This window comes from Oncorhynchus mykiss, chromosome 9 (assembly GCF_057628025.1).
Source record: "Oncorhynchus mykiss isolate SJ-2025 chromosome 9, ASM5762802v1, whole genome shotgun sequence".
Lineage (NCBI taxonomy): Eukaryota > Metazoa > Chordata > Actinopteri > Salmoniformes > Salmonidae > Oncorhynchus > Oncorhynchus mykiss.
Window position 1 is genome coordinate 50353344 of NC_143030.1, and position 26178 is coordinate 50379521.

At 43.1% G+C, this 26178-nt stretch overlaps 1 protein-coding gene across 2 annotated transcripts; it reads left to right on the forward strand.

Moving 5' to 3' along the window:
- The first annotated feature begins 1818 nt into the window (after nt 1–1818).
- On the forward strand, nt 1819–25706 carry LOC110532197 (choline/ethanolaminephosphotransferase 1). Of its 2 annotated transcripts, XM_036988131.2 has the most exons (9): nt 1819–2117; nt 2726–3259; nt 14007–14154; nt 14583–14724; nt 16591–16675; nt 17160–17291; nt 17694–17852; nt 18262–18387; nt 22618–25706. In XM_036988131.2, exons 2-9 carry the CDS (start codon nt 2840–2842, stop codon nt 22792–22794), a joined length of 1389 nt encoding a protein of 462 aa, XP_036844026.2. In that variant the 5' UTR covers nt 1819–2117; nt 2726–2839; the 3' UTR covers nt 22795–25706. The 2 variants fall into 2 exon arrangements, 1 of the variants encoding a protein (XP_036844026.2); XR_016483301.1 differs by lacking the exon at nt 16591–16675.
- The last annotated feature ends 472 nt before the right edge of the window (nt 25707–26178 follow it).

Consider the following 26178-nt stretch of genomic DNA (forward strand, 5'->3'; position numbering starts at 1 on the left):
TTCTCATTTACAACTGCAACCTGGCTAAGATAAAGCAAAGCTGTGTGACAAAAACAACAACACAGAGTAACACATAAATAAACATAGTCAATAACACAATAGACAAATCTATGTACAGTGTGTGCAAATGTAGAAGAGTAGGGAGATAAAGAAATAAATAGGCCATAGAGGTGAAATAATTACTATTTAGTATTAACACTGGATGTGCCGATGATGTAGAGACACTGGGGTGCAAAAGAGCAAGAGGGTAAGTAATAATATGGGGATGCGGTAGTTGGGTGTGCTATTTACAGATTGGCTGTGCACAGGTACAGTGATCAGTAAGCTGCTCTGACAGTTGATGCTTAAATTTAGAGAGGGAGATATAAGACTCCAGCTCCAGTGATTTTTGCAATTCGTTCCAGTCATTGGCAGCAGAGAACTGGAAGGAAAGGCGGCCAAAGGAAGTGTTGGCTTTGGGGATGACCAGTGAAATGCTGGATGGTGGGTGTTTCTATGGTGACCAGTGAGATGAGATAAGGCAGGGCTTATCTAGCAAAGATAATGACCTGGAGCCAGTGGGTCTGGCGACGAATGTGTAGTGAGAGTCAGCCAACGAGATCATACAGATCGCAGTGGTGGGTAGTATATGAGGCTTTGGTGACAAAACGGATGGCACTGTGATAGACTACATCCAGTTTGCTGAGTAGAGTGTTGGAGGCTATTTTGTAAATGACATGAAAAAAGTCAAGGAATGGTAGGATAGTCAGTTTTACGAGGGTATGTTTGTCAGCATGAGTGAAGGAGGCTTTGTTGTGAAATAGGAAGCTGATTCTAGATTTAATTTGGGATTGGAGATGCTTAATGTGAGTCTGGAAGGAGAGCTTACATTCTAACCAGACACCTAGGCATTTGTAGTTGTCCACATATTCTAAGTCAGAACTGTCCAGAGTAGTGATGCTTGTTGGGTGGGAGGGTGTGGGCAGCAATCGGTTAAAGAGCATGCACTTAGTTTTACTATTATTTAAAAGCAGTTGGAGGCCACGGAAGGAGTCTTGTATGGCGTTGAAGCTTGTTTGGAAGTTTGTTAGCACAGTGTCCAAAGAAGGGGTAGGCCCCTATGAAGGGAAATCTTAACGCTACGGCATAAAATTACATTCTAGACGATTCTGTGCTTCCAACTTTGTGGCAACAGTTTGGGAAGGCCCTTTCCTGTTTTAGCATGACAATGCCCCTGTGCAGCAAGCGAGGTCCATACAGAAATTATTTGTTGAGATCAGTGTGGAAGAACTTAACTGGCCAACACAGAGCCCTGACCTCAACCCCATCGAACACCTTTGGGATTAATTGGAACGGCGACTGATAGTCAGGCCTAATCCCCCAACATCAGTGCTCGACCTCACTAATGCTTTTGTGGCTGAAGGGAAGTAAGTCCCCGCAGCAATGTTCCAACATCTAGTGGAAAGCCTTCCCAGAGGAGTGGAGGCTGTTATAGCAGCAAAGGTGGGACCAACTCCATGATTTTGGAATGAGATGTTTGACAAGGCGGTGTCCACATACTTTTGGTCATGTAGTGTATCTATACAAAGATGTTGTGTCTCAATCCAAAAGCAAAAACAATTTGGATTAAGGTACAAAGTAGCTGATTTTGGGTATTTCAAAATAAGAGTCCATAATACCACAAGGCCTTCATTTGACATACCACTGGTTATTCCATTTACAGTTAATTTAAGTTATTTTGATATTAAACTAATGCAATGGTTTATTAATATATTATTCTAATATATTGTATGTCATACTAAATTATCATAAAAAGATATTGAATGCAGTCAAGGAGCCGGCCTTTTTAAATTTTGCGACGGAAGTGGGAAATCCCTACGCCTGCCTGTCAAAAATCTTTCCGCTCTTTCTCAAAGCCGCGGTCGAGTTTCGTGATATTCACCTGCATCAGCTGATCCTAGTCTTCCCGAAAACGGTTCTAACTCGTTGGGAACTAGACGGCTGTCGCTGCTCTATGCACTTGTTTTCTTGTTAGCTACATATAAGCTGACAGAAGAGGCCGAGGTTGCCGTAGTGTAGTAGGCTGTTAGCCAGACAACGATAGAGGCCACCGCTTCCGTGTAACGGAATCAACCTAGGTAAGAGATTTCCGAAGGACAACTGCATGTCAACTCAGCTCTTTATAACATTATTGTGTTGACAACCTATTTTAAATTTTATACATATGGTAACATGATAAAAATGTATGTTGTGACAGTTGCCTTTAGTTAGCTACAGATAATATTGATAGATAGCTAGCTTAGCAAGGGAAAGTTAGCTAGCTAGCCAGTTGATTTTGTTGGTAGCTAGCTAACGACGTTACCTAACAAGTATAGTAGGGCAACATGACATGAACCTCCTAACTAATTATTCAACATTGTTTTTTAAAATGTCGTTTTCGTAGACATGATTTGGTTATTATTCACTATGTGTAAGCATACAAATATCTACCCAAGGTATATACCCTTGTAATTCAATGCTTTAACTATGCAAGTCTTGCATTTATTTATTTATTTATTGTGTCTCACTGACTGCTGTTTGCAGTATTAGCAGAATCTATCAGGAAACATATGATAAGCATGTATGGTTGATGAGTTCCTGTTTTACCAGCCCACCCGCTGCAGCTTGTGCTCAGTGTACTGCCACAGTCAAATTATGCTTAACATTACAGTCAAATAAAATATAAATCTTTCTTTCTCCTCATTAGGCTTCAACCCAGTAAAACGGTTGTGGCCCCACTGTGGATTCCCTGGATTGGACCGGGGCGGAGGCAGTCGTAGGCAGAGCAGGCGCCACGTGAAGTGCGGTTTCGACTTCCCCTATGAGTAGCAGCACCGGTCAGAGAGCACCACGGACCCGGGCTGCGAAGGCAAGCCAGGGGGCAGGGGGGACAACGACATGGACCCCTCAGGACCAGAGTGTGGACCCTTCATACAGGCCTACTACCACTGCAGGTCCAACTACAGCCTGCAGTGGTGGGGGGAGTTCCTGTGTCCTGAGTAAGCTCATCCAACTGCCGGCTCCGCCACTGTCGCGCCACCAGCTGAAGAAGTTAGAGGAGCACAGATACAGCAGTGCAGGTCGCTCACTTCTGGAGCCCTTCATGCAGCACTACTGGGAGTGGCTAGTGGCATGTGTGCCAGCATGGATAGCCCCCAACCTCATCACTATTGTGGGCCTGGCCATCAACATTCTCACCACATTGGTGCTGGTGTACTACTGCCCCACTGCCACTGAACAGGTAGGTCCATGCAGGGGCATCACTGGGAATTCTAGGCCCTGGAAAGAATTTGATGTTGCATCTCTTTCACACACGGCCACTCAAATGGCCCTCCCTCCCACTGAGCATGCATATTTAAATGAATTAATCAGCAGGTATTCCTACTAAGTAATAACCATGGATTATTAGGTCAATGTTTGTTGTAACGGCTGTAATAATATACACTACTGACAGGACATAGAGAGAAGACGAGGCCGTCAGTATTTCTTTCGGAATTTCTTGATTGAAAAGTATCGATTGGGCCTCCCGGGTGGCGCAGTGGTTAAGGGAGCTGTACTGTAGCGCCAGCTGTGCCACCAGAGACTCTGGGTTCGCGCCCAGGCCCTGTCGTAACCGGCCGCGACCGAGAGGTCTTGGGGCGATGCACAATTGGCCTAGCGTCGTCCGGGTTAGGGAGGGGTTAGCCGGAAGGGATGTCCTTGTCTCATCGCACACCAGCGACTCCTGTGGCGGGCCGGGCGCAGTGCGCGCTAACCAAGGTTGCCAGGTGCACGGTGTTTCCTCCGACATATTGGTGCGGCTGGCTTCCGGGTTGGATGCACGCTGTGATAAGAAGCAGTGCGGCTTGGTTGGGTTGGGTATCGGAGGACGCATGACTTTCAACCTTCGTCTCTCCCGAGCCCATACAGGAGTTGTAGCGATGAGACAAGATAGTAGCTACTAAAACAATTGGATACCACGAAATTGGGGAGAAAACGGGGTAACATTTAAAAAAATAAATAATAATAGTATCGATAGGGTAATTGTCATATATAGCCTACCCTTTCAAAGCGAAAGTTTATCAAATGTCTGTCTCTGTTTTGTCAATGTTGGGTGGAATTTGTTGTAGATAAGAATGCTACACTGTCCTTGTTGTCTCTGAGAATCAAGCTATTCTAAACCATCTTACAGTAACAGTATTTGATGAACATGGTGTTATGGTAAAACACCAGAAAGCCACAAACATTGACTTTTTACATTTACAGTTTAGTAATTTAGCAGATGCTCTTATCCAGATCGACTTACAGTAGTGAGTGCATACATTTTCGTACTGGCCCCCTGTGGGAATTGAACCCACATCCCTGGCATTGCAAGTGCCATGCTCCAACTGAGCTACACAGGACCAACTCACTGAATTTGAATGTCACTTCCTTGGCTGTCTGAAAACGTTACCTTCTGTCAAATCTTCCCTGGAATTGTGTGTTGGCCTCATGAATGTCTAAAGATTGACATTTCAACTACGAGTGATTGTAGATTATCAATCGGTTCATGAAAGGATGTGTGTTTTATGAGTGTACAAAAGCTGTAGAACATGCACACATTCAGGTACTTTCTGTAGGTGCCGGAGTTGTAGGCAAACTCATGGAAAACAGAAAGGAAAGCGCCGAACACTGCTGCTCATGCTCCCAGGGGATATTTATTTATGACAACGTTTCGTTCCTAAGGTCTTCATCAGGCATCCATATTCCAGGTGGCGGTGGAAGGCCCTATATATAGGGGCAGTACTCCGTGACATCTCTTCCTGAAACAGGAGGTAAAAAATGTATAACATAAGTTCACAATATTAACATTCAATGTATCAAAATATATGATCATACACAAGGGATATGATCAATATTTATAGTAATATACATACAATACTCAATTAGGATAAAACAACACAATTTGTACATATTGAAACTAGCAGCAGTGTGCAGCGTTTTCCTTTCTGTTTAGGAATGTAGCCTGTCAATGCGAAACCAGTTTGCTTGCCTTAATGCTTTTGCTTAGAAGATGTGATACAGCAGGATGTATGTGTCACCACAAAAGTGTTGTGCTTAACAATGATTTAAGCAACATTATAGAATAGGTCAAGGGCATTTTAAGGCTGTCAATTTTAACAAAGTAGATATGACTAGGCTATGACTTTGTGAATGGAAAAAGGTTGACCAATTATTGTTAGTTTATCAATATTTAACATAAGGCACGTTTTGCTTTTCCTTTCTCTTGGTCACTGGGGCCAGGCTTGCACAATGCTCCATGTCATGTGTGCTTGTTTTGCTGAAGTACGTGGGAGATGCCTTACAGGGCTCTTGGGGACAGGCACCCCGTGTCCCCGTCCTCAGGTTTCACATCTAGCCTCAGGCCCCTTCTCCCGCCTCTTCGAGCCCTAGAGGCTAGGAATAGGCATTTAGAATGGTCTCCCTCAGACTAGTTTAATCAAGCTGGCTTAATTATGAATCGATTACAATCGGATGTGGGTTGTTATGTATTTTTTAGCTACACAGTCGCATGGTCTTTAGTATTTGAGTCATACAGTACATTCAGAAATTATTCAGACCCCTTGACATTTTCCTCATTATGTTTCGTTACAGCCTTATTCTAAAATGTATTAAATATACACACAATACCTCATAATGACAAAGCAAACAGGTTAAAATACATTTTTGCTAATTTATAATATACTGAAATATCACATTTTACATAAGTATTCAGACCCTTTACTCAGTAATTTATTGAAGCACCTTTGGCAGCGATTTATCGCCTCGAGTCTTCTCGGGTGTGATGCTACAAGCTTGGCACCTGTATTTTGGGAGTTTCTCCCATTCTTCTCTGCAGATCCTCTCAAGCTCTGTTAGGTTGTACTCTCTGTACTTTGCTCCGTTCATCTTTGCCTTGATCCTGACTAGTCTCCCAGTCCCTGCCACTGAAAAACATCCCATCAGCATGATGCTAGCACCACCATGCTTCACCGTAGGCATAGTGCCAGGTCTGACGTGACGCTTGGCATTCAGGCCAAAGAGTTGAGTCTTGGTTTCATCAGACCAAAGAATATTGTTTCTCATGGTCTGAGAGTCTTTAGGTACTGTATGGCAAACACCAAGCGGACTGCCATGTGCTTTTTACTGAGGAGTGGCTTCCGTCTAGCCACTCTACCATAAAGGCCTGATTGGTTGAGTGCTGCAGAGATGGTTGTCCTTCTGGAAGATTCTCCACAGAGGAACTGTAGAGCTCTGTCAGTGACCATCGGCTTCTTGACCACATTCCTGACCAAGGCCCTTCTCCCCCGATTGCTGTTTGGCTGGGCAGCCAGCTCTAGGAAGAGTCTTGGTGCTTCCAAACTTCTTCCATTTAAGAAGGATGGGGGCCACCGTGTTCTTGGGGACCTTCAATGCTGCATAAATATTTTGGTACCTTTCCCCAGATCTGTGCCTCAACACAATCCTGTCTCGACGCTCTACGGTCAATTCCTTCAACTTCATGACTTGGTTTTAGTTCTGACATACACTGTCAACTGTGGGACCATATATATATATATATATATATATAACACACACACACAGTGCCTTGCGAAAGTATTCGGCCCCCTTGAACTTTGACCTTTTGCCACATTTCAGGCTTCAAACATAAATATATAAAACTGTATTTTTTTGTGAAGAATCAACAACAAGTGGGACATAATCATGAAGTGGAACGACATTTATTGGATATTTCAAACTTTTTTAACAAATCAAAAACTGAAATTGGGCGTGCAAAATTATTCAGCCCCCTTAAGTTAATACTTTGTAGAGCCACCTTTTGCTGCGATTACAGCTGTAAGTCGCTTGGGGTATGTCTCTATCAGTTTTGCACATCGAGAGACTGACTTTTTTTCCCATTCCTCCTTGCAAAACAGCTCAAGCTCAGTGAGGTTGGATGGAGAGCATTTGTGAACAGCAGTTTTCAGTTCTTTCCACAGATTCTCGATTGGATTCAGGTCTGGACTTTGACTTGGCCATTCTAACACCTGGATATGTTTATTTTTGAACCATTCCATTGTAGATTTTGCTTTATGTTTTGGATCATTGTCTTGTTGGAAGACAAATCTCCGTCCCAGTTTCAGGTCTTTTGCAGACTCCATCAGGTTTTCTTCCAGAATGGTCCTGTATTTGGCTCCATCCATCTTCCCATCAATTTTAACCATCTTCCCTGTCCCTGCTGAAGAAAAGCAGGCCCAAACCATGATGCTGCCACCACCATGTTTGACAGTGGGGATGGTGTGTTCAGCTGTGTTGCTTTTACGCCAAACATAACGTTTTGCATTGTTGCCAAAAAGTTCAATTTTGGTTTCATCTGACCAGAGCACCTTCTTCCACATGTTTGGTGTGTCTCCCAGGTGGCTTGTGGCAAACTTTAAACAACACTTTTTATGGATATCTTTAAGAAATGGCTTTCTTCTTGCCACTCTTCCATAAAGGCCAGATTTGTGCAATATACGACTGATTGTTGTCCTATGGACAGAGTCTCCCACCTCAGCTGTAGATCTCTGCAGTTCATCCAGAGTGGTCATGGGCCTCTTGGCTGCATCTCTGATCAGTCTTCTCCGTGTATGAGCTGAAAGTTTAGAGGGACGGCCAGGTCTTGGTAGATTTGCAGTGGTCTGATACTCCTTCCATTTCAATATTATCGCTTGCACAGTGCTCCTTGGGATGTTTAAAGCTTGGGAAATATTTTTGTATCCAAATCCGGCTTTAAACTTCTTCACAACAGTATCTCGGACCTGCCTGGTGTGTTCCTTGTTCTTCATGACGCTCTCTGCGCTTTTAACGGACCTCTGAGACTATCACAGTGCAGGTGCATTTATACGGAGACTTGATTACACACAGGTGGATTGTATTTTTCATCATTAGTCATTTAGGTCAACATTGGATCATTCAGAGATCCTCACTGAACTTCTGGAGAGAGTTTTCTGCCCTGAAAGTAAAGGGGCTGAATAATTTTGCACGCCCAATTTTTCAGTTTTTGATTTGTTAAAAAAGTTTGAAATATCCAATAAATGTCGTTCGACTTAATGATTGTGTCCCACTTGTTGTTGATTCTTCACAAAAAAAATACAGTTTTATATGTTTATGTTTGAAGCCTGAAATGTGGCAAAAGGTCGCAAAGTTCAAGGGGGCCGAATACTTTCGCAAGGCACTTTCGCAAGGCACATATATATATTTTTTAATAATTGTGCAACATTTCTAAAAACCTGTTTTTGCTTTGTCATTATGGGTATTGTGTGTAGATTGCTGAGGATTTAAAAAAAAAAATATATATATATTTTTTAGAATAGAGCTGCAACAAAATGTGGAAAGTCAAGGGGTCTGAATACTATCAGAAGGCACTGTATGCCATTTATCAGACACTTTCATCCAAAGCGACTTAGTCATGAGTGGAGATTTTTCATAATGGTGGCCCCATTGGGAATCGAACCCAAAACACTTTCTCTACTGACTGAGCCACACAGGATCAGTGGAGAAATCAAGTTCATGGGTTTGTTTTGATCGTCTAAAGCTTTGGAGCTGGAGGCTTGACTGTAATATAGGCAAGGTTAAGTTATCTTGTTTCTGAAAATGAGATCACTTGAGGATATTGTTTAATCTGCAATTGACTCAACCTCCCCTCCATAGTGTTACATTTCTTAGTCTACTGTATGTTGCGTTCAAATATTATCAGCTACAGTTTGTTATCAGGGAAGCTTGCACAACGGATACTAGATCCCTCCATGTATTCCTCCTCCCACAGCTAGTTAAGGGGCAGCTGTTCAAACAAACTGGCCCTCTTAGTCTGATATTAAACACACTTTTGTCAATACTGTATGCTGACACATGGGAAGGTTTTGGTTACTTTCAACCCAATCAGTTGAAATATATTTTTAATGGATCTGTTGTTGTCAGGGGTTAAATTGGGCCGGGTCAAATGAAAGCCTGGTGGCTTTCAAATTGTTGCCATTTAATTGTCCTCAGTCAACAACACAAATAAGCAAAGACAAAATCAGACACCCCCTTCTTGGAATAGTTTACCTTTTCAATTGGCCAGCTTGTCACATTCTATGCGAGAAGTTTCTCTCCGGTGCTTTCAAACAGTGAGTGCTGCACAGCGCATAGGGAGAGAAACATGCATGCCCAGTCATTGCACAACATTGTTAATGCAGTCATAAGAGAACACACCTTCTGATAGCAGTTTTGATGGCCACTGTAGGACCTGAGAGCTTTCTAGTGTTACTACACTTTTCTTTCTCAAATCCCCAACATTTGTGAACTGTAGCTTTTCAGAACTAGAGTTTTAACAGCGTCAGCGCTTGCCAATGTCGTTTTAATGCATAGGGTAGATTGGGGCTAAATGTAACACAAGTCAGGTGCAACTGGTAGGCCTACATTAAAGTAACTGTACCGGGAACATTTCATACTCTGTTAACTCCTACCCAGGTAATGTTGTCAACTCATCCTATACTTGTATTTGTGGCCAAAGCATACATTGGGGGAAAAAAAAAAAAAAAAACCCAACTCTAACAGACCCGGGACACACTTTTCACAGCATTCCGCCTGGTGGGAGGTACTATACATCATGGTGGGCTTAGATTTCAGTGCGCGTACGGGGGCACACAGTATCGAGTCCGAACCGAGTACTCGCTCATGTCCGGATTGTGGAATTTATTCACAACATTGCCCTTAGTCAAATATATCCAATTTTCAATGAAGATTTACCTCTGTTTAGGCTTCTTGTGGTCAATTTGCAGTTTTGTAGTTATGTTTGCAGTTATATTTGCAGTTATATTTGTAGTCATGTTCTATATCGTGGAGCTTCGGCCCATAGGGGAGCTCTGCTCCTAGTGGTTTACCCCACTGCCTAGGCAGCGAATAGCCTGAGAGAGAACTATGCACACACCTGCAGCCAATGGGTGTACAGGTGTCCCTATATAAGGGGATGCTTCCCCTCAGTCAGCCTCCCATTATTTTCAGCGACTTGGACTAGACTGAAGAAGCCGAGAAGGGAAGATAAGTCTCAGGACGAACCCGCCGTCGATATCCAAGTGTTCGACGTCGTCCCTCTAGAATGAGCACTCCAGATTTTCCACCTAACTCAGAAGCTCTTGAGCTCAGTGTCGCTGCTCCACCATGGCGGCTGTGGACTCACACGACTTATGTTTCGTGTGTCTAGGATCACAGCACTCTAGGGGCGGCCTCACAGACCCCCGGAATACCCAAGCTGCGCCCTCCTATCTTTTAAAGGAGAGGAAACAGTGACGGGTGTTCTTTAGGGAGGATATCCCTCGAGGACGCCATGTCTGTGCTAGCCTCAGGTTCTGAGGCATATGATGATGCCACCTCTAGAGAAGACAAGGATATTGGGAAGTGTGTGGATGTTTCTCCAGAACAGTTTAACCCACTGACCGATTTTGATCATTAAAAAAAAAAAAACTCCCTATGGAGAGTGCAAGGATGAAACGGGCTCTGAATTTTCAGCAGCCCTCTCCTATGCAACCTCCTCTTTGCGCTCTGATTTTCCAGGGCTTGTTGAGCGGGCTGCGAGTCGGCTTGAGATCATGCTGCCCTCCAACCCGGAAGTGGACATGATGGAGGGCGGCCCCTACTCTCTAACAAGAAGGGTGGCGGTGCCACTGGCACCAGCTATGCCCTCGCTCTGAAAATATGTGGAAGGTTCATGGGGTCACCTTTTGAGGGTGAGAGTGCCGGTAAAAGCTAACACCCCATTCACCAGAGGGACTGCAGACGGCCCCAGGGGATCCCCAGGCTCGGGCACGCCATGGCTGCGTACCTCGTCCTGGTTTGAGCTCCTGGCAGTCATCCAAAAAGCCCACTCTACCTACTACAAAGGACAGGCTCACAGCTCAGCTAGTAGAGAAGTCCTTTGCATTAGGTGTCCAGGCTGTAGCAACAGTGAACAATATTGCCAACAATATCCTGGCAGCCTCTCTATCCCGTCTCACCACGGACAAGACTGAGCTGTCATGAGAGGAGATAGAGGCGTCGAATTTCCAGCGCCGTACTTCATCTCACCCAGGAGTCGGCTGTGTATGCGGGGAGGTCGGGAAACGACACCTTTGGCTGTCTCTGACGGCCATGAAGGAATCTGACAAAGCCACCCTGTTGAACGCCCCCATCTAACAGCGGCCTCTTTGGAGCCGGCGTCAAAGAGGCAATGACGCGTTTCGGAAAGCTGGAGGAGGGGAGGGAACAACTATCTAGACACTTGCCATTGGCAGGAGGATCTAGATCACTTTCCAGAGAGCCACCTAGTTTCACCGTCTCCAGTAGACCCTGGTCTACGGCCAGACGGATAGCCCAAGGAACAGCAGCATCCAGCTCACCGAGAGTGGGCCATTCCACTCCCGCAGCGCCAGAGAGAGCAGCCGCTTCACCGGCGAGAGAGCTGGTCATGACGTCACCCTGGCGACAACCTAAGAGCAGCCAGAAGCGACCATGACAGGACGAGGGGGAGAAGAGAGGGAAGAGCGCAACGCTCTGTTCAACAGCGCCTACTATTCCCCCCGCTCCCCTGCAAAGAGATGGGGGAGCCAACGTGTTTGTTGAATAAAGACTAGATTCCGATTGTATTTGTCACGAGAACCTCTTTTCCATAACAAACCAGAGATCGTTCAGGTTTTCTCTCTCCACTCTGTGTGTAGTACAGCCCACCATAGGTGCGTAGCTGAGCACACACATGAGGACGCTATGAATGGCAATGATAAGAGGGCAGCAAAGCGGACACTCTTGATGAGCCGCAATGCTATACCTCATAAAAACCCTAGACCCCAGACTCCTAGGAGTAATGTGGCTCAGGGTTTAAAGAACAGCCTGTGTACACAACCCCATGTTGGGTTGATGACTCAATCGCTGTTGGAGACTGTGCACTAACTCAGGCAATAGCCTCGGTGCAGTTCAGACCCGTGCTGCGTTCACGGAGGGCTGGAACCACAAGGTTACGAGTGTAACTGTGTTGTCGCTCCTGTTTCCCACAGGACGCGCTAATATTTCCTCCCCCTTTCGAGGGGGCCCCACCCTGGGCTGTGCCACCACTTCTATGTCGGAGGATAGCGGCGGCATGGGCCATAGAGGAATACAGGTCCTTCCTACTGAATGCACCACAACTTCACTCTCTCCCGCTCTCATAGCATTATTGGGAGTGGCAGTGAAGTTGCACCCTCTCCCACTGGCTAAGCTGGACGCTGGAGAAGGGTTACCGGACTTCTCCACCGTTTTCGACCGTGGTGGAAACTGTGATGAAATCGGCAGAGAAAGTAGCCGCTCTTATGAAAGAGATTACGGTACCTTTGGTGAAGGAGGTCACAGTATTTCCCCGATAGAACAACGGAACAGCAGGCTATATTCGCCCTACTAACTAGTGCCAAAAAAGACTGGGGGTATGAGGCCATTATTGGATCTACGCATTCTCAACGAGACCGTAGCCAAACGGCCCTTTCGAATGCTTACGATAAAACGTCTGCTGGAATGTGTCCACAACAAAGACTTTTGTATAAGCATAGACCTAAAGGGCGCGTTCTTCCATGTGCCGGTTCATCCGCATCACTGGAAGTCTCTGCATTTTGCCTTCCAAGGGGTGGTGTACAAGTATGCGAGAATACCATTCGGGTACATCCTGGCACCTTTTCCAAGTGCGTGGAGGCGGCAATGGATCCGTTGCATCGTCAAGGGATAAGGGTCTTGGCCTACCTAGACGACCTACTGGTTCTCGCCCCGTCAGCAGAGCTGGCAATCGCACACACAACACAGACAGTGATTAATCTCAGGCTTCTGGGGTTCGCTGTGAATAGGGAAAAGAGCAGACCCTGGCCCAGTCATCGGATTGTCTACCTGGGACTGCAGCTAGCCACTGACTATGAAGGCTTGAATTTCGGATCCTCAACATGCTGCCCTGTTGCTAGCCCTACGAAGGTTGGCCCATTTTCTGTTATCTGCCCACTAATCATTGGCTTTGGCTAATGGATTGAGTGTGGCGGGTTACACTGAGGAATCAGCGAGTATGTCTTACTTGGTTCAGCCTGCACTCAGCATTGCTGATGGGAGGAGTAGAACTAAAGGGAGAGGACCAATGGACAGGGTTCCATCAGTTCTGCCTTTTCATGTTAGAATGACTACATAGCATGACTCCTGGCTGAAGGTTTAGTACAGTAGAGTCATGTATTCTAACCTGCCCACAAGTCTATGACTGTTTGGGCGGAAGGATGAGGGATATAGTTTCTTTAACTGGTATTACAAAACTATTAGACCAATTGTTTAATATAGATGATACTTCAATCTGCTTGTACAGATTAGTATGGCTCATATTGAGTTTTATCTCCCCACTAGTCATTGGCAATGCCTTTAGACTGAGTAGGGCGGATTGGACTGAGGACGCAGTATATTGGGACAGTGTGTTACAGTACTGCGGGACTTAGTCGCAGCCATGGCTGAGCCCGACCTTTTCATTAAGTGGGAAGTGTTAGGCTCGGCAGGAGTACATTTTGGAGCGTTGCGCTCCGCTCCGCCTTAAACCGCTAGGAGCAGCGCTCCCCTTTGGGGCGGAGTTCCACGATATAGAACGATAGTTACCAGAGTTGTAACTCCAGTTCTATGAGTGGAGCGGAGCCCCATGGGACTTATTTCTAGAGGGGGAAATTATATTTTAGATGTCAGTATAATTTTATTTTAATTCATTTTGGAGTAGAATGTCCTTTTTAAAAAGTCACCTGAACTGACCTGTCTTTCTCCCAAAAATGAAAAGCTCCACCCCCCCCGGGTGTGGCTATGAACTAGTAGGGACTTCCCAATCCCAATTTGACCTATGGATTGGACATAACATCCTATAACCCAAACATAGAAATTGTGTTCATAAAGGCCGAAACCCATACTTTTCTGTGGAAGTCGAGGAGCACTAGTAGACCGTCTATTGTAAACGTTGAATGTTTGTTCCCTTTACCTTTCAGGCACCGCTGTGGGTGTACCTGTCTTGTGCAGTGGGCCTCTTCATCTACCAATCACTGGACGCCATCGATGGGAAACAGGCACGGCGCACCAATAGCAGCACCCCACTGGGAGAGCTCTTTGACCATGGCTGTGACTCCCTTTCAACAGGTGTGTGTGTGTGTTGGAGCGTGTGTATACCGTCTCAAACTACCATAAACTCACACTCTCAGGCTACAAATTACATGGAAGGCCGACACAACAAATATGCACTTAAAGACAGACACAATATACCCATAAATGTACACAACACACTTACAGATGTAAACAACATTAATGATTTAAGACTGAGAAACATCATGTGTAATTGAACTTTCTCTCTATCACCCTCTCTCCCTCTCTCTCCCTCTTTTGCATGCATTGATGTCACTGGTACTAATATTTTTTTCATTTCCACACACAATTAAGACAGTGAGGAATCAGAATATACCTGCCTCTTTAACTCTTACTTTCTATCACCCACCTGCTCTCTTTCTCGCTCTCTTTCTCTATGTCTCTCTCTCATATTCTCTGTCTCTGACTTCTCTCCCCTCTCTTAGTGTTTGTGGTCTTGGGCACCTGTATCGCCGTCCAACTTGGAACTAACCCCGACTGGATGTTCTTCTGCTGCTTCGCCGGCATGTTCATGTTCTACTGTGCTCACTGGCAGACCTACGTGTCAGGAACCCTGCGCTTTGGCATGTGAGTGGGTGGGCACCCCGTCTGAGCTTTCCTTTAAACTACAGTCTAGTCAAGAGTTTAGACACAACTACTCATTCAAGGGTTTTTCTTTATTTAAAAAAAAAAACTATTTTCTACATTGTAGAATAATGGTGAAGACATAAGTATGAAATAACACATATGGAATCATGTAGTAACCAAAAAAATGTAAACAAATCAAGATATATTTGAGATTCTTCAAAGTAGGCACACTTTGCCTTGATGACAGCTTTGCACACTCTTGGTATTCTCTCAACCTGCTTCACCTGGAATGCTTTTCCAACCGTCTTGAAGGACTTCCCACATATGCTGAGCACTTGTTGGCTGCCTTTCCTTCACTCTGTGGTTCAACTCATTCCAAACTATCTCAATTGGGTTGAGGCCAGGTCATCTGATGCAGCACTCATCACTCTCCTTCTTGGTCAAATAGCCCTTACACAGCCTGGAGGTCATTGTCCTGTTGATAAACAAATGACAGTCCCACTAAGCGCAAACCAGATGGGATTGCATATCGCTGCAGAATGCTGGTTGTGTGCCTTGAATTATAAATAAATCACAGACCGTGTAACCAGCAAAGCACTCCCACATCATCACTCCTCCTCCATGCTTCACGGTGGGAACCACACATGCGAAGATCATCCATCCGTTCACCTGCTCTGCATCTCACATAGACACGCCGGTTGGAACCAAAAATCTCACATTTGGACTCATCAGACCAAAGGACAGATTTCCAAGTCGCTTCTTATTATTGATGTCCTTTTAGTAGGGGTTTCTTTGCAGCAATTCAACCATGAAGGCCTGATTCACACAGTCTCCTCTGAACAGTTGATGTTGACATGTCTGTTGCTTGAACTCTGTGAAGCATTTATTTGGGCAGCAATTTCTGAGGCTGGTAACTCTAATGAACTTATCCTCTGCAGCAGAGGTAACTCTGGGTCTTCCTTTCCTGTTTCCTGTTTCGTCATAGGGCTTGATGGTTTTTGCGACTGTACTTGAAGAAACTTTCAAAGTTCTTGACATTTTCTCGATTGACTGACCTTCATGTCTTAAAGTAATGATGGACTGTCATTTCTCCTTGCTTATTTGAGCTGTTATAATATGGACTTGGTCTTTTACCAAATAGGGCTATCTTCTGTATACCACCCCTACCTTGTCACAACAACTGATTGGCTCAAACGCATTAAGAAGGAAAGAAATTCCACAAATTAACTTTTAACAAGGCACACCTGTTAATTGAAATGCATTCCAGGTGACTACCTCATGAAACTGGTTGAGAGAATTCCATGAGTGTGCAAAGCTGTCATCAAGGCAAAGGGTGGCTACTTTGAAGAATCTCAAATATGAAATATGTATATTTTTTGTGATTACTACATGATTCCATATGTGTTATTTCATAGTTTTGATGTCTTCACTATTATTCTACAATGTAAAAAATAAAGAAAACCCTTGAATGAATAGGTGTTCTAAAACTTTTGACCGGGTGTGTATCAACATTTGCGCATCTGTTTGGCTTTCGGGAACAGCCACAACAAGGACAAGGGACAAATGTCCTGGGAGTATGGTTGATTTGATATGATGTAAGCCCTTGACAGAGTAAGTAAGAGTTATAGGTTGTCCGCCAGAAAAAAATCTACCTTATCAGATCAGGTTCCTCTCAGCCTTTTGAGGGACATGTTCTCTACATCCCCCCCACACACACTCACAACTAACCCACAACCCAGAGGAATGGATGGTGTTTGTGCAGGACCTGCTAGGGGGTGCTATGTGCATGTTGATTTTGATAACTGTGTGAAATGTGAAATCACTTAACCATTTGCATATGATTCCTCTGTCTCTTTGCCTGTGCAGCATTGATGTGACTGAAGTGCAATTCTTCATTATAATCATGTATTTGCTGGCTGCCATCGGAGGACCAGCTTTTTGGCAGTTCTTGGTAATTAATTTAACCCATTTGATTCAGGAAATTATGGCCTGTTCCTACTGCTTGGAAATGGAAGAAATTACCTTAATGCTAATTCTTACATGCATTGTAGTTGTAGTTTGATGCATTTTCTATCCTTTTTTTGTCCTTGTATTGAATCTAGTGTAATACACTGTTATACATGCAGTTAAACATTTATAGCCTCAAGAATGTCAAGACTTATGAAAGTAATGTAGGGAAGTTATAGCATGTTGGTTAACGTGTTAAGACTCGCGTCCTTGTTGCCGATTTTGCTGAATGCATCCTTTCCTTGTTTCCTGGAGGTAAGCACAGATCTATAAGGTATTGGATAGGTGAAAGCCCAGTTGCCGCCCTATTACTTCCACCAATCCCACCAATTGAGGTCTGTGTTTACTTTAAGGAAGGTAGGAAAGATGGATGTGTTTCTAAAATATTGAAACAGGGCTATGCTACTACTAATCCCCCAAACACACAGATCCCTGTGGTGAACATCCAGATTAAGCTCATTCCAGCCATCCTCACTGTGGCGGGAGCCATCTTCTCCTGCACCAACTACTTTCGGGTCATATTCACGGGAGGAGTAGGAAAGAACGGATCCACCATAGCGGTGAGGATGACGTGATCCGTCCTGACTAACAAGGGTTGAATTGTATGGCTGATAAAAGATGACTTGTTGTGTGGAAGTATACAGTGTGTGGGAATTTGTCGCAAAACCGTACGATTGGTTATTTCAACTTTGGTTTATAATATGATCCATATTACATAATACAATTTTGGGTGAAATAGCCAGTCTTTTCTATTGCATAAATACCAAAGCACTTGGCATGCTTCATTTCTAGGCTTCCATAAAATAGTGACATGGATGACTATCATGTCTGTTTCATTGATATCAGCCAAGCTACTAGTCAGAACTTTACTTTGTGGTTTATTTATCACTTTAGAGATGGATAAGGATAGTGGAATTTTCAGCTGTACAATGATTGTGACAGCCATGTCCCTTCTTCCTCAGGGAACGAGTGTCCTGTCGCCGTTCTTCCACATAGGGTCAGTCATCATTCTGGCCGTCATGATCTACAAGAAGTCTGCGTCCCAGCTGTTTGAGAAGCACCCCTGTCTCTATGTCCTGGCCTTTGGGTTTGTGTCGGCCAAGATCACCAACAAGCTAGTGGTGAGGAACCAGGTGACCTCGATCGTGTCCGTTAGGGCACACTGTAGCGAAGTGTTGTGTAACGGAACACAAGCGTTTTTTGATTGGACAAGTTCAGATAGTACCTCTGTTTTGCATATATTTCTTCCATTCTGTGCCTACTGAACATGACCGTGAAACATGAAATGCTGAAAAAGCCAGTCTACATTCCAATATCCACACCCGCCACTTGTTTTGGTATAACTGTCGGCTCAAGGGTAAATTACTTTTAAGTCTGTTATAGTGCGCTGCGCTATAACGTACCTTGCATTGAATTTCAGCCCTAGTCCAATGTCTTTAATTGGACTCAATATAGTTATTTGGTCTTTACTCTATTTACTCTATTATACGTTGACGATTCTCTCTCGTTTTTTGTTTGTTTGTTTTACAGGTAGCTCATATGACAAAAAGTGAGATGTATCTCCATGACTTGGCTTACCTGGGGCCAGGGCTGCTCTTCTTGGACCAGTATTTTAACAGTTTCATAGACGAGTACTTGGTCCTCTGGGTGGCACTGGTAAGTCACCATAGCCCGTAATAGCTTCATCCATGTGCACGTATAGTACCAGTCAAAAGATTGGACACCTACTCATTCAAGTTTTAAATTATTTGTACTATTTTCTACATTGTAGAATAATAGTGAAGACTACCTCGTAAAGCTGGTTGAGAGAATGCCAAGATTGTGCCTAGCTGTCATCAAGGCAAAGGGTGGCTGCTTTGAAGAATCTCAAATATATAAAATATATTTTGATTTGTTTAACCTTTTTTGGTTACTACACGATTCCATATGTGTAATTTCATAGTTTTGATGTCTTCACTATTATTCTACAATGTAGAAAATAGTAAAAATAAAAACCCTTGAATGAGTAGGCGTGTCGAAACCTTTGACTGGCACTGTACGTGCCAAGTAGGGGTGTGATTGTTTAAACGTTTAAACAACATTTTATTGTTAATGTGAAGAAAAAACTGTGTTTTCGCCACAGAATTTAAATCACAGTGCAGTTATCACAAAACTAACACTAACAGGTCCCGATCATCATCAAGGGAAAAATGTAACAAATAGGCCTACCTAACGCATCAATGCTGTAACTTTATTAAGGGGGGATATGCATCTTTCAAATGATTTGCCACGGATATGAAGTGCTCTGCACGTCATCATTGTTAACAGTTAGGGTTTAAAAAACACTCAATACAGAAATTGCTGCATTCAATATGCAGTCATTGTCAATGGCCTACTTGAGTTGTGAGGTCATTTCCTAAATGAAAGACTGCAAGCGCCATTTGAGCCGTGACTCGCGCTACTGAAAATGTTTCCTCGTTCTCGTCAACCATTTACTCCATTTTCTAAATGGGACACTATAGCAGTTCGCAAAAAAAAAAAGAAAGAAAATAAACGAGACAAATATATTATTCTTAAACTGTAGCTCATAGTTGGAACACGTTTCCCTACTTTAATCAACCAGTCTTTTTAATTTGTGATGAGGCTGTCATGATTTAGCAAGGAATGTAGCTTGTCTACAGTGTTGTTTGTGTAGCCCATCAGTTGGGTACATTTTTATAGGCACTAATTTCTGTAGGCCTAATGGGAGCTTGGGTTCGCAGCACCCGTGTGTGTGTGTGTGTGTGTAGAGGGAGCGGTCGGATCGGAATTGAGGTGAGAAACGCGTAACGGAGGTAAAGGAGAAGAACTGTGATAATTTGGCTAGGTTTATTTTTTTGTTGCGAGTCGCTAATGTACGTAACAAATGGAAAGAACACTAGAGTGAATTAAACGCTTGTCTTCGGGACAAAATTTCACCTGCCTGGAGGACGGGTGCAATTGTGGCCCATAATTCGGCGTGTTTCTGCATGTTGGCATTCCTGCATCTGCAGGAGCCCTTCTTCATACTTTTATTGATCCATTTTTAAGCTGGCACACAGGTGGGAGGCAAGGGTGCTCCTGTACAGTAGGTGGCGGTAATGCACCATAATGTTGGATATCAACCGACAGAAGACGAGGCAGGGGTGACAACGGTAGCTAGCTTGCTAGGACAACGGTCGGGTTCTGTTAATGAGGGCAGTTGTAAGGCAGGCGTTTAATACACTGGGTGCTAGCTAGTTAGCAAGCTAGGACTCCAGTACATGGTGGGTGGGATAGGTAGCTAGCTATTTTGCCATGAGGCTGAGTGAAAATGTTGCTGTATTTAGAGCTCAGAGATTCTTGAAAGACGGGACAATCTCAACTTTTTCCCCACAAATATTTGTCTTACTAACTAGAATGACACTCTATGGAAAGATGAGACTCGCAACATGTAAACTTTTCATATGCACAAAATGCTTTTTTCTCATCCCTGTTAGTGAGCTTTTTTCTTTTTTTTGTCACACAACACAATGCCACAGATGTCTCAAGTTTTGAGAGACAGTGCAATTAACATGCTGACTGCAGGAATGCCCACCAGAGCTGTTGCCAGAGAATTGAATGTTCATTTCTCTACCATAAGCCCAGGACCTTCACATCCGGCTTTTTCACCTGTGGGTCTGACAGCTGAGGAAACTATGGGTTTGCACAACTGAAGAATTTCTGCACAAACTGTCAGAAACCTTCTCGGAGCTCATCTGTGTGCTCGTTGTCCTCACGAGGGTCTTGACCTGACTGCAGTTTGGCGTCGTAACGGACAGTGGGCAAATGCTCTTCGATAGCCACTGGCATCTTGAAAAAGTGTGCTCTTCACGGATTAATTCCGGTTTCAACTGTACCGGGTAGATGGCAGACATTGTGTATAGCGTTGTGTGTGTGTGTGAGTGGTTTGCTGATGTCAAAGTTGTGAACAGAGTGCCCAATGGTGGAGTTATGGTATGGGAAACATAAGCTATGGACAACGAACACAATTGCCTTTTATCGATGGAAATTTTAATGCATAGAGATACCGATTCTCATGCCATTCAACCGACGCCATCACCTCATGTTTCAACATGATAAACGGTTGTCATGGCCACATGTCGCAAAGATCTGTACACAATTCCTGGAAGCTGAACATTTCCCAGTTCTTCAAAGGCCTGCATACTCACCAGACATGTCACCCATTGAGCGTGTTTGGGATGCTCTGGATCGACGTGTACGACAGCACGTTCCAGTTCCCGCCAATATCCAGCAACTTCGCACAGCCATTGAAGAGGAGTGGAACAACATTCCACAGGCCATATCAACAGCCTGATCAATGCTATGTGAAGGAGATGTCGCATTGCATGAGGCAAATAGTTGTCACACCAGATACGGAAAGGTTTCCTGATCCATGCCCCTACTTTTATTTTGTAAGGTATCTAAAGATACAAATCTGTATTCCCAGCCATGTGAAATCCATAGATTAGGGCCTAATGAATTTCTGTCAATTGACTGATTTTCTTATAGGAACATTAACTCAGCAAAATCATTTAAATTGTTGCATGTTGTGTTCATATTTTTGTTTAGTGTAGATATAGTTACAGACACATCAACATTATTCCTTATTATTTATTTTTGACTGTCACCATTTATGATTGTGTTATTCAATGTGTTTCTATGGGCTATAGTAGTAAAGGCCAAATTAAATATTTGATCAAATAATATAAAACATGTTTGGGGGGAATACCTACAGGGGTCCTAAAATTCAAAATCAAATAGCTAAATGATCCATGGTTGAACATCTTAAAACAATTCCATATCTTAGCTTAGTATAATATTTGATTAATCAAATATGTTATGCAAATCTCCAAACTTATTTTTGTTTTGTCTTGTTCTACTATTAAATGTTCCAGAGCTAATTTCTTTAGACTTTCACTTCTCTGGAAACAACTTTGATGGACATTCCTGTAGTCAGTATTTCAATTGCACACTCCATCAACTAGAGACATCTGTGGCATTGTGTTGTGTGATACAAGTGTACATTTTAGTGGCCTTTTTATTGTCCCCAACACAAGGTGCACCTGTGTAATGATCATGCTGTTTAATCAGCTTTTTGATATGCCACACCTGTCAGGTGGATGGATTATCTTGGCAAAGGAGAAATGCTCACTAACAGGAACAAGATAAAGATGTTTGCGCGTATAGGAACATTTCTGGGATCTTTTATTTCAGCTCATGAAACATGGGACCAATACTTTACATGGTGCGTTTATATTTTTGTTCAGTAGGTAGGAAGACTCCGGTACATAGCAGGGGAGGCGGGAGTGACACCGTGCATTTATATTTTTGTTCAGTAGCTTGGAAGACTGGAGTGACACCGGTAGCTAGCCAGCTAGGACACTGATAGCTAGGACACTATGTCCTTCACGCCTGAACAACTCTGATGCTTTTATTTCCCTTAGACCCACATTTTAAATTGCATAGACAATCAGGGGTGCGTCCCCGCAATCACACTGTTGCCTAGCAGGTTCAAAACAGATTCCAGAAGCCTAAGCCTACTGTAGGACTGCGAGAGAACTTCATTGCCCCCTATCGGTCATACCACACACAATAGAATTTCATGAACATGACAAGGAAATTGTAATTTTGCAGATAAACATTTGACTTCACAGACTGATTCTAGCCAAAGTAAGATGTCAAAACCCCATAGTTGAGTGGTAAAGTAGTATACCAAAGTCCATCACTGTTGTGTAGATTGCCTAGCGTATATTCATGCAATTATTTTCAGGGGCAAAAGATGATTTGACATTCAACAAATTCTGTAAATAAAGAGCCTTAAATGTACTTTATTTGACATCTATTCTGTCTGTCTTGTTTTATCTCCAGTTCCTGTCCATCTTTGATCTAGTGCGCTACTGCGTTAGCGTCTGCAACCAGATCGCCTCTCACCTGCACATCTTCGTGTTCAAGATCAAACCCCCCAACCTACGGTCTGCCTCTGCCTCCCGGTCAGGCAAAGACGTCTGGTGTAACTGGTCTGGTGACACTACTGACAGGTGGTGACACCGTCCGGCTGGAGCTGGTGGAATTACCTCAACCGCCTCCCCCTTGTCTCCACAGGGTTCCCATTGGATGAGACCAATTGGAGGCAGTCTTTCTACGAATGTATAATGCTGCGTTCACAACATCTCGTCATTTCGTAAATACCAGCATACAACTGGGAAAAATCCACATGAACGCCCCTCCAACTGGTAATTACTAGTGGGAAACTATCATCCCTGTGCTCAGTTTCCCACTTGCACCTCTCTGACGTCATTTGTCAACAAACAAGACAGCAAGCTTGCTGGTATTTTCAGCAGTTGTTTATGGTAAGAACAAAATACAAATTGTTAATACAAAAATGATTCTGTTAATCTTCCTTTAGATTTAGAAAGTGAAATATGGATATACTTTTTATGGGCAAAAAATAGCAAAACAATCAGAAGCCTTCTAATGACCTCCATGTTTGATAATATTTCCCAATTCAAAACGTGAATACACCCAACTGATAATTACTACCTTCCCATTTGGTTATGAACGCAGTATTAGCCAATTCAATTATGAATACATTGAGGGTGGGGAAAATTAGATTTTTTTTAATGAAGATAATTTATTTCAGTCTGGTGTGCAATAGTGATCCGTTTTTGCAGATGTGTGGTGTAAAAGGTACCTAGCCGAACAGGAGAATGAGGAATATGTTTTCTATTGAGGTTTAGTTTGTCATAAAAGAAGAACCTGGTTATTTGGTAACAAACTATTTGAGATTTAGAAGTTATCTAACCAAAGGTTATGGATAGGGGTTAATGTTGCTTACTATAACCATGCTACCACTATCCAAATGCACTGAAAATAAAATGTTATCCATAGGAAGGAGCAGGTTATGCCTAACCAAATGATATACTTAGCTATGAGAAAAACGCTTAGTGTATTCGCGTGTTTCTGTCCGAGCAATATGACTTAAATGCCGGTCTGTTCTTTTAGTAATGGTACTTGTTCAGCACATCTACATACAATTCCCACCTGTATTCCACTCCAGAGAAAAATGCTAGTTCTCTGTTTAAGGTGTAGCGCAGAGTATTTCTTTATAGTATTTCTGCATTCTGTTTGAACCATCTGAAAAGCTGTCATTAGAGATTGCGAATAGCATTGTGGAAGAACACATGGTCATGAGCGAAGACTGCCTTGCATTTCTGTTATTGATCCTATGTCATCCTTGTCCTGTATAGCCTACATCAGGGTTATTCAACTCTTACCCTATGAGGTCTAGAGCCTGCTGGTTTTCTGTTCTACCGGATAATGCATTGCACACACCTGGTGTCCCAGGTCTAAATCAGTCTCTGATTTGAGGGGAACAATGGGGGGGAAAAGCTTTGGAACTGGCTGCAAGCTCCAGGGTTGAGTTTGAGGGGCCTGCATGATCTATGACACTGAATTGTATTATGTTCAATAAGCCCCAAACAAGGGGACCATTGTCTCATCATGTTTACATGATATGGCTATGTACTTCATTTTCTCCCATGTGATTGCAGTACAAATGGACCTGCATTAATACTACTGTTTCTGAGAGATGGAACACAGTTCCTGCTGTATGCTTCCAGTTAACTTGTGCCATATGTGATGCAAGTCAATGGAGCACTTCTCGTTACCTGTTACATGCGTTCAGACTCTTAACCGTTAGGAATCTAGCTCATCATTATGATATTCAAGCAACAGTTATGAGTACCGGTATGTGTTCTGTCCACCGCAAGTCATTTTTGTCACCATGGGATGACAAAAAAATATATGTTTGGAATGTTTTAGTGATAGGTGTTACTCCAACCTCCTCACACTCCTTTTACAATATTCATCTGTTTTTTCTCTTTAAAAAAACAAACATTTTATATATATATATTTTTAAAAAATTAATTCAACTGTGTTGCTTTTTAGTTGAGCTTTGGTTATACTGTAGCGTTGATGAAATAGGAGTCGATCAGGCTGGCACCAGTGTTAATCAGTTCCTCCAAGTGGGGATGTATGTGTAAAATGCAATAGTCGGTATGCAGCAGTTGCCTTAAATGCTAAGTATTTGCATTAGATGGGAAGGTTTCAAAACTACAGCCTGAAAAGGCTAGTGTTAGACCTAAGTGTTGTGCTATAAATGCTTGATTAGTAACTGATGAATACAATGAAGGGTATGTTTAGATGTTCTCTTCCACTTCACTCCCTGATGTTACCCCTACAGCCACTCCAACTCCCCCAGAGCAACACTGGTGTCATGGCAGCTGCATCCCCATTTTAGGTTTCTCTCTCTGTTCATAGTTAGTGAACTTTGGTCTGTTACACAATAGCCCATCAGTTATCTCTCCTGTGTGCAACAGTTCAGTCCACCCATTTTGTATGGGGTCTTATCATTAACCAAGTATTTAACTATACCTGTATGGACGCAGTACCGTCCATGGTCAAACATAAGGAATGTTTTTTTTTAAAGCAAAAATTAAGGAATGTCTACCCTACCAATTTAGCTAATATCAAACAGTGATGCACAGAGTATTAACATGTCTACCGTTTAATGTCTCTTCATAACAAGAGAAGAGCTTGTCAATGTTTGTATCCGATGCATGGGATGGGCATTACAACCCACTGTAATGTTCAGTCAATGGCCACATGGATATGTAACTGATAGTGTTCAACCAATTGAAACACCGCCTCAAGCGTAACTAATTTTCCCTTGGATTGTTTATTTTCTGTGCAATGCAGATATTTAAGATGACTTGCAAAGGGTGCATCATTGGTCAGTGTAAAAAAAAAAAAAAAAAAAAAAAAAAATGCTTTAGTGTTTAATGATGTTCAATGGTTTTAATTTGTTGTTTGGTCAAAATTGTTACTTTTCTGTTAAAGAAAACCATTCATTTTTGAATAAACAAGCCTATGTAAAATAAAGATTGCTATATTTATAACAGGGGATCTAGTCTATTGCTAGCAGCCTTTTGTGTCTATCATGACCTCTTCTTTAGTATTCTGCAATATTGTTCTCCAGTACAAATGTATTAGTGTGATGAAGATGGACAACGTGACTAATGATCCTATGCAGTCCTTTAACCTTTTGACAGACTCCGCAAAATTGGAAACAGACTTGGGGTTTGATGTGTAGCGTTGTGATATTCTTCTTGTGTTTTAATTAACATATGTATAAGTGCCATAATGGGGCAGTTTCTCTTACACAGATTAAGCCAAGTCCTGGACTAAAAAGCACTTTCAATTAGATGCTACGCTTAATCTGGATCTGGGGAACTGCCCCAATATTTGAACTCTTATTAAGGGATAATTGTTATTAAGTATTTTTTTGTCATATTGTGTATGCCTCTTTGGCACATGCGTGCATGTGGGGTCAGCCAGCACTAAGTTAAATGAAAGTCATACTGTCTGGGA